Source organism: Musa acuminata, chromosome BXJ2-9, assembly GCF_036884655.1.
Source record: "Musa acuminata AAA Group cultivar baxijiao chromosome BXJ2-9, Cavendish_Baxijiao_AAA, whole genome shotgun sequence".
Lineage (NCBI taxonomy): Eukaryota > Viridiplantae > Streptophyta > Magnoliopsida > Zingiberales > Musaceae > Musa > Musa acuminata.
In genome coordinates, this window is record NC_088346.1 from 14965978 (window position 1) to 14976211 (window position 10234).

The window sequence follows — 10234 nt, forward strand, 5'->3', positions numbered from 1 at the left end:
CTCTATATTTTTGTTGTCCAGAATTTTACTCTCCTACATAATGATGCCTGTGACAAGAAGCTAATCACTATTGTTAATTTCAAAAAAATTAAAATTTATCATCTTATATGTGAATGATATTATTTTTTGCTTTAGGTCTAATAAGTGGTAATGTGACACTATTAAAAATATCTTCTAACTTTATGAGACCCTTACTAATCAAAGGATTAATCTATTTAAATTTAAGATTTTCTTCCCTAAGAATACTCTTAGAGGTGTTAGGAGGGATATATATAATTTATTTAGGGTTGTGGTGTTTTTTCCTTTTAAGTACCTAGAAACTTTTATGCTCTTTAAAGAGTTAGTAAATTCTATTTTATTGGTTTGGTATAGATTGGATTAAGAGTTAAAAAAAGGACTTATTTATTGCACACGGGTTATATTGTTTTGATTAGTTGTATGTTGGATTTCATTCCTCTACACTCTTTAAGTGTCTCTCGACATTGAAATCTGTTAGAAAAATTCTCTCGAGTAGTAATGAGAACTCTAGTTGCACGTTATGAAGTTTGCTCTCCAAGAGAAAAGGATTTTGCAATATCTGAATAACTCTAATAGCTTGTGGGGGGTTTAAGTGGTTAAGGCAAAGTATGAGAGTATTGATCCTAGAAATTTATAATTTTCTTCTAAAGATAGTATTACAGATTATTTTTAATTATTTTTGAAAAATTGTGTGATGGTTTCTCTATTTTTTAGGGTAATGATTCTACAATTAGAGTTCTTTTTGGATCCTTGGGTTCTAAATTTGCTGATTTCTTTAAAACCTACCTTTTATAATATTTTGAGTTGGGAAACCCTTATGCCACAAATTGATTTTAGCTTTACAAGCATGATAAGAAAGGTATGTTTTTGTGTAAGTATGCTTATTGATATTTACATTGTCCAAGGAGCAATTTTATGTCAAGTGTGGATTGGTGGTGTAGGTTGTGAAAATTACTAGTGTATATAGGATAAGGTTATTTTGTTAAAAAATTCTACACTGTTGCCTTCCTACGATATCAGATTTACTCAGCTGGGTGTGTATAATACTAAATTGTGTACTATTTGTTGACTAGAACCTAAGTCATTTTTTTATTATTTCTTTTACTGCTCCTTTGCATGTAATATATGGAACATGATAGAATAGAAACTTGGAATGCATTTCAATTTATTTCATATATGTCATGAGGGTGAGTGGGTTAATTAGGATGTATAGATGGGGGAAAGATTTCGATTGCTTTTCAGGGCTATTATTACCACTGCTCTATATTGGTTGTGGTGAGCTTGTCTTTAAACATGAGTCTACATCAATCTTGACTCATGATATGATCGAACACCCTAACAACAGTGAGCAAGGTAAATCTATGATCTTGGATAGACCATAGATAAGATGGTTGAAACTTAATAAATGATACTAGTAAATCTTTATTTGTTGGATACATATTAAAAGATGAGATCAAGATGATTCATATGAAGTCAAAATCAGAGATATTGATGTGAATTCTATGCAAGATTATTCTTGGATGATGAAAATTTTGATAGAAATATTTGGTGGTATGTCCTTGGATGCTTTGAATCGTTTTCAAAGCATTTGTGGTATGGAGGACGGTTAGATTCTAGTGGTTCCTTTTCTTCCTATTCTATCAGTCGGCCATCTCACGTGTCCATCCTACCCTGCTCTCTCGCTCTCTCTTCGTTTGCTTTAAATATTAACTTGCAGTTGTAAAGACGTGTACGTCTACCACGTCAAAACCATGGATGGAAGAAGAATTCATCAACTTCGCAAGAATTTGGACAGAGTTTAAATCTAAAAATAATCTCTCTTCTGCTAATGTATGTATCAGTGCTTGTTATGAACAGCTTTGATAATTCCTCTCCACCGGCCATTCATCGTTGCAGTGTGCTACTAATTGTTCGGGCAGTCCTAATTAAACCACATTGACATGGGGCTCACATGACAGCGAAAGCCATCAGCCACGCCATCTACATGCAATCAGCACATCTCCAATTAGACTCGCTATTTCTGGTTGTGTAAAATTAACCATTGATGTGTGGTCAATAAAACCTCCACTGACCATTCGCATGCAAGCACGTAACCCTTCATCATCTCGCCGACATGGCCACCTCCACCACCCGGAATGCGGAAGCCCAAAGGCCACAAATCCTCAACTGCATTCCACGGGATCAGTCAGACCACTAAAGGGTCCTATAAAAACCCCTCCCACCCCCCTACCTTTCTTCCTCGGGTCTGCATAGGAGAGACGAGCCCTACCATCTTTCTCATCTCTTCCACAGCTAACGAGGAGGTCTCCGCTCGAGTTCTCTCGCTCAGCAATGGAGATGAGAAAGATCGCCTGTGCCGTCCTCATCGCTGCCGCCTCGGCCACCACCACTCTGGCAGCTGAGGCCCCTGCCCCTGGCCCCGCCAGTGCTTCCTTCGCCATCAACCCCGCGATGGGGGCCGCGATCGGGGCCTCCCTCCTCTCCTTCTTTGCCTTGTACCTGCAGTAACCTCACAAGAACAAAGAAAGAAGGAAGGAAGCAGCAGCAGCCGCTTCATTCAGGGAGGGTTTGCTGTATAATGGTTCTTGTCGTTGACATCGATCCGTATTCTTTCGTTTTTGTTCTCCTACTGCCATTTCTTTCTAATTTAATTGATGTCAAAGAGGATACGGTGCGTGGTGTTCGTACTAGTGCGATTGGTTAATGAACCACAAGAAATAAAATCCATAATTGGCTACGTATTTATTTTCGGCATTGCTTTGGTTGGAGATCTTATGGTGTGCCTGCAAATGCATGAGTCGCACACCGGATCACCTCTCTCTCTCTCTCTCTCTCTCTCTCTCTCTCTCTCTCTCTGTGACGGGAGTCCGCATATGCGAGCAATTTGATTTCGACCGCCAACCATAACACAGAAAAGCTTTGAGCAATTCATTGCTCATAATTACTTGGCCCTTGTAACTCCGATTCCCAAGAATTCAACGATTTGCTTAGCGTTTATCTTGATTTGTCGTTTTAGGGTCTTTCCTACTGTGATTTCATTGTCAGGTTTTGAGATATTCATGCCAGAAAGCATCATACATAGAGGAGGTTTAGAAAAAAAAAAAGCCCCGAGATTAAGATTATTATCCGTCGCAACTAACAGGAAATTCGATCCACCGATTACCAAACCTTAAGAACCTGATGGCTGACAAATCATCGACGATCATGTTAACCTGATAATACCTTATTACCTCAGGAGCTCTACTTGTTTCTTCGATGCATGGTAGTCCGTGTGACCCGATCTTGTTCACGTCTCTCTTCCCAAATTACGAACACTCGGAATAATTTAACTGAGACAGACTCAAATCGTAGTGACAATCATTACGGAGTCCAATATAAAAAAAATGCGATGAGTCCAGATTCAAAGAATATATAGCGTACATGAATTAAACAGTATGAATCAAAGGAATCAATGTTTTTGTAATTCTCCTCTTCCGCGCACGTGTGTTCGTCCATCATCCTTGGGTAAAGCACAAGAGATCTAAGATATTGATGGGATAAAAAGAGATAACAAACTTTATATACAAATAAATATAAGTAGGTTATAACACACAACAAAATTAAATAAAATCATAATAAAATATGACACCAAGATTTACGTGAAAAATCCCTTTAATGTAAAGGGTAAAAATCACGGGGCAAACCAAAGAAAATCTACTATAAAAATAATGAATATATAAATCTCAGAGTCTCTTGCCCAAAACCTAAGCAGCAATCACAAAAGAATAACTGAGATACAAGAATTGTGTTACTATGCATAATATAAAAAATCTCCCCAAGTAATCAATGTTACTATGCATAATATAAAAAATCTCCTCAAGTAATCATAATGAGAATCTACTATAGATCTGATCTAACCTGAGATGAAAATACTGTCTAGATGATTGAGAATAGTCTCTCTGCATTATCCTTATCTTTTTTCCTTTCTTTCTTTTGTTTTTCTACCATTTTCTCATCTTTTTTTGAATCACATTATTGTTGTAGTTTTTTGCCCCTATTATTGTAGTTTTCTCCCTCTTTTTTGTAGCCTCTATTGTTGTTAAAGCCTACTATGGGCTGAAGTAATAGGCTGTTAACCCAACAACCTCCCCCTTTAGCCCATAAAGGAGGTTATCTCATGACTCCTCAACGTGAAATCATGCCGATCAACTGTTGGCACATCTCCTACCTTTCTTTCGGTAAAGTCTTTATTAACATATTTGCTCCATTATTATATGTATAAATTTTCTGAAGTTGCAACTATTTCTCTTCGAGTACATTTTGACTTGAAATGAAAATGACACTCTATATGTCACAATTCACCGTATAGTTTTCTTGTTTCAATTTAAATTCTTATTAAAATTCTTTCATCCATAATATTTCTTTATAAATATCTGTAGTAGTAATATATTCTGCCTTTGTGGTGGAGAAAGCAATATACATTTACAATCTGAATTACCATGACACAACTTCCCCTGCAAAAGTAAGTACAAAACCTAATGTGGATTTCCTTATATTTATATATCTCTTGTCGTATTTGCATCTGTATAACCTGTCAGCACAGATGGTCCATCTTTAAAACTTAAATAAACTTTAGAGCTTCCTTTGAGATATCTAAGGATCCACTTCACTACTACCCAATGCTCTTTGTTTGGATTTGCAAGAAATATGCTAGTTACACCTACTATATATGTGATGTCTGGCCTTGTACATATCATTGCATACATTAAACTTTCAACTATTGAAGCATAAGAAATCTTTTACATTTTCTTTTTCTCCTCGTCACTTAACGAACTCTATTCTAAGCACAACTTGAAGTGACCTGCAAGAGTAGAACCAACTGACTTTCCATTATTCATAGTGAATCTTTCCAATACATTCTCAATGTATTTCTCATATGACAATCAAATCTTCTTATTTTTTCTATCATGGGAAATCTGTATGCCTAGTATTTGTTTTGCTGGCCCCAAGTCATTTATTATAAAAGACTCACTCAATTCCTTCTTCAACGTGTTAATTATAGACATATCTTTCCCAAGGATAAGCATGTCATCAACATAACATAAGAGAATAAAAAAATCCTCACCAAATCATTTGATGTGCACACAATGATATGAAGCTATTCTTTTATATCTATTTTCAGTCATAAATGAATTAAACTTTCTATATCACTATCTTAGAGCTTGTTTCAGTCCATACAAGTTCTTCTTCAACTTATAGACAAAGTTTTCTTTACCTTTGACTTTGAAGTCTTCTGGTTGCTCCATATAAATTTTCTCCTCTAAATTACTATGAAGGAAAGCTATCTTCATATCTAACTACTCAACCTCTAAGTCCAAGCTAGCAGCAATACCAAGAGCAACACGAATAGAAGACATTTTAACAATAGGATAAATAATCTCTTCAAAGTCAATACTTTTCCTTTGACCAAAGTCGTTTACAGCTAATCTAGCTTTATACTTTAGTTGAGAACAATATTCTCGAGACTTTTGTAATCACTGATAATTTCTCCCTTAATATAAATTAATTACTATAAATGATGTATTGTTTTATTATTAAGTTATATGTTTCTGTACTATAGTTAAGGAAATGATTAAATTTGGTTTCCTTAATTATGTGAATAAGTTAGGAATTCTACTAATCAATTAAATTATTAATTAATTTATTTTCTAATGAGTGATTTGATATTTAGGAAGTAAATAATTTATATTCCATTTTTGTGTGTGAACTATAAGAAATGAATATTATATTACTCCCTTTGTGTATGAAAGTAAAATAAAATAAATAAAAAATAAAAAATAAATTATTACTTACCTTTCGAGGAGATATAATCTTCTCTTATATAAAGGAGGCTACTCTCTTTCACTCACCAAGCCTAACAATGGGAGGATTGAGGAGAGGACTTTGAGATGATATGGAGAAAAGGATAGTCGAAGAAAGGTATGATCATTTCTTTTTTTAATTAGCTTTGATTCATATTTTGAAATCTTGATATTAAGATTGTTATGATTTTATGATGCATAATGATGTTTTAATTTTAAGTTTTCATGATTAGTAAATAATGATAATTATTTTGTGATGTTAGAATGATTATTTGATTTATATTGATCTCTTAAGCTTAAGTGAATTTTAATATTAATTTAATTATTAAAATTCTTATTCTTGGATTGACATAATAGTTTTAATTTATTTAATTAGATATATCCATGTTTTTAAGAATTATGTGTGAATTTCTATAATATAATTTGTTTTAAATTTAAGATCATGAATTTAAAGTTTTAATTAATGGATTTGAATCATTCTTCGATAATTTTAAGAGAAATCTAATTGGGGTCTTACTTGAGTCAAGTTGATATGTCAAACTGAATCGACTTAGCCCATGTGGTCATATACGACTTAGCACATGTGCCCAAGTATAATCTAGCTCTTGTGATTATGCATGACCCAACTCATGGGTAGGAGCCAGCCCATATGACAAGGTACGACTTAATCCATATTGTCAAGCATGACCCAACCCTTGTGGCTAGTGTAATATCCCTTGTTTCTAAATTTTCGTACAAGTTTCTAATTGTAATATAAGTTTCCATTGTAAATTCTATAGAAGAGACTAAATATAATTCTAAGAACCTATTTATAAAATCTAGGGACTTGTTTGAAAAAAAAATTGAGGACCTATTTGTAAACCCTGAGGACCTAATCATAAATATAATAATCCAAGGAGTAAATTATAAAATACACAAAATATGAGAAATTTGGGGCTTTGGGTTTTGCTCAAATCATCCCATTTGGGGTCAAAATTCTCAAAGGCAAGTATTCTAACCCCATTCTATAGAAATATTAGTCTTGTTTCTCATATTAATTATGAATAATTCGAAATATTTCTGCTTACAACCTAATATTTTTCTTGTTAGATACAAAACTATGAATCTAATTTTTTTTGGTAAACTGACCTCTATACATTATTTCAGACAACTTTTAGCACCAAACTTAGATTTAGGCAAAACCTAGTACATTTGACATTAGACTCTTAGACATTTCTTTTGACACTAATATCGAAAATTTTGGACACTGAATACCTACCCTAACTTTTGTTTCAATTAACCCTACACATTCTGAAAATATGGACCATAACTTCTGATCTTTCGATACTAAACTACTTATAAGTCATAGTTAGAAACTCTAATTTATGCAAAACATATTTTGTTGGAAACTAGACTAATAGATCTTTCTTTTGATATATAGATTGAAAGATTTAGAGTCTAAATGCCTACTTAGTTATTTATTGAATCTGACCCTATGAATTATGCAAAATAGAGATTTTATTCCTTGACCTTTGGTTACCAAATTGTTTGTAACTCTCTTTTAGACAACTTCAATTTGTATGAAAATTATTTTACCTAAAATTAGATTGAAATATCTTTCTAATAATATATTTTTTGGGTAAATTATAGCACAATTGATAGTTTGAATTATCTGTTTAATGTGCCTCTCAAATTATGCCAAAATCAAACTTTGGTCGATTTCGCTTATTCTTATTTTATTCTCTTTGGAAATTGATTTCATCTAGTATTCTTGTGATAATTATGCTATATGTGTTTTCTTGGAATCCTTGTATGCTTTTATCCTTAAATTGTTTGTAATACTTGAAACTGATTATGTAAAGTTTATATTGTATCGCATTGTTTCGTATGGGCACATGTATGTTTCGTTGTTCTGCATATGCTTCCGATATGTGCCAAAATCCTTATATACTCTTGCCTTTATTTTCTTCAAATTTGAATGCATTTGTGAAATATTATGTTTACATTGTATTAACTCATAAAGGCATATATATGTTTCATTGCTCCGAATGTGCTAATTTTATTATTCACACCGTCCTTTTGTACTCTAGTTTTTGTGGGATACTGTGAATCTTTGCCAGAAATGGTAAAGAGAGTTATGTATAAAGCCCATAATGCTCTGCTGGTCCCCTCTGATTTCAACTAAACGTGGGTGGATGGAGCTCCCAAACATGAGAGACTTATGTCTAGTGGTCATTCAAAAATAGATGAATCACATTCTGTCTATGGTCCCACTGCACCTTTTGTATATTTGATATGATATCAAGAGCTTTATTTATATATTTCTATACATGCTTTGGATAAGAATTATATGAATGAGACATCAAATGTGACGTTTGAGCTTTTGTTTCGTATTTGTTCTTTAATATGCTCCAAAATGGCTCATATGCCATTGATATGCTTTGAAATATTTCATATACCATTGATAAGCTTCAAAATATTTTATTCCTTATTTATATGCTCTGAAACATTTCATATGCCATTGATATGCTTCGAAATATTTCATCTGCCATTATTATGCTTCGAAGTGTTCCATATGCCGTTGATATGCTCCGGAACATTTCAGATGCTATTGATATGCTCCAATTACCCTGTGCTCCATTCATTATGAATCAAATATATTTGATTGAAATGTCATTTGTGATTCTACATCTAATGACATTATATTTATGAATTCTTGTATTCTATCTTGCATTTTGATATCTTATTTGTTTAAAAATTATCCTCTTTTGTCATGGATATGTTAGTCGCTGCTGAGCTTTATATGCTTACTATATTGCTATATAAAATTTTCAGGATAGCTTATCGCTTGCTTTAATATTAAAATTGGGCTGAAGTAGTAGAAAGCTAGAAGATTTTGGGCAGATCTTTATTAATATATATGTTTTTGTTGTATAAGCACACTCTATATCTAATAAAATATTGACGACAAATCTAAACTTATGGATTTTGTAAAAGTTTAAAGGACCTCTCATGTTTAGGATTCTAGAGTGTTAAGTTTAATTTGTGTAATGATATAAACTTGTGGTAAACGTTGGTTTTGTGATTATATAGATTCCCACACTTATGGATTTTTGTTGTGGTTAATGTTTTGGTGAGTTGGCTTCAGATTTTATGAATCATCAAGCGATGTGTTGTATGATTATAAACTACACAGGTTTTATGGATCGTTAGATGTTTGAATATTTTTAGTATCCTTAAATGTTAGTTTGGATCCTGGATTTATTTGTGACGAAATTTTAATATTATCGATTTGAGGGGCATGACAGAGGTGGTATCAGAGCATGTTTTGAGGGTCACTGAAATATTTGATATGTTGATGTGCAAAATATATTGAGGTCTAGTGAACTAGGGTGACGAGAACATTTGGTCTAAGGTAAAAATTTTCTTTGATGCCTTTTAGAAATCTAGGGTGACGAGGACATTTGGTCCTCCTACTTCATCTAATTCTAATTAATTAAGGGGGATGAAAGAGTTGATCGGGGATATTAAATCGGAGTGGCGCAATGAAAGCATGGTGAACCTAATACATTGGTAGCAAAATAATGACAGAAAAATGGATAATGCGAATGGAGAAGATATTTGATGTACGAAATTATTCTGATGATCAAAAGAATTTCTGGAGATCAAGGGCAAAAATGATAAGGACAAGTTTACCAATAAAAATATGATTGGAAATGAATCAAAAAGTCATAACAAGAGGGTCAAGACATCTAAATTTAAAAAGGGAAGTCACCACAAAAGACTCAATCTTGTGTAAATACGAGTTAAATTATGAAACAAGTTTGTGTTTGTGGATGACTGGAGTCTATTTAGCTTGTGGGAAGTTGGATCATGAATCAAAAGACTGCTATTTGAACAAGACACTACCTCCTAATTCATCAGCCAATGTCAAAGTGTATATTATCACTGAATATAATTCTAAAGCTTCTGAATTATTGGTCGAAGGTATTATTTGTTGAATCTCATATTTTGATAATGAAACTAATTGATAAGTGTTTATAATTTAATCTGGGTTTTGAGTGACGCAGGTAGCTTTGATCAGGGAGAGACAATTAAAGTGGGAAGAATCATGTTGGGCCAGAGAGATATGCCAAAAAATTTAACATCGAACCAAAGGATTGGTCGACGTATCGACAGAAAGCTTTGGGCCATGAGTTCGGGCATCAGGCCAAGAAGAGCAGAAATTATGCCAAGAAAATTGGAGTTGCAGAGGTCAACTAGCTGATTGAGCAATAGGCCGCAAGAGAGGACGATGCACCAAAGAATCAGATGAAGCGTCGAAGAATTGGACGAAGAATCGAAGAACCAATAACATGCCAAACAACATGATTCAAGCTTTGTAATAATTGTATAGA

The 10234-nt window shown here is 33.4% G+C and overlaps 1 protein-coding gene across 1 annotated transcript; it reads left to right on the forward strand.

Annotated features, from left to right (window-relative positions):
- The first annotated feature begins 2254 nt into the window (after window positions 1-2254).
- LOC135622151 (arabinogalactan protein 23-like) lies at window positions 2255-2755 on the forward strand. The gene has a single exon (XM_065123797.1). The coding sequence runs from the start codon at window positions 2350-2352 to the stop codon at window positions 2524-2526; it is 177 nt and encodes a 58-aa protein (XP_064979869.1). The 5' UTR covers window positions 2255-2349; the 3' UTR covers window positions 2527-2755.
- Window positions 2756-10234: the final 7479 nt, after the last annotated feature.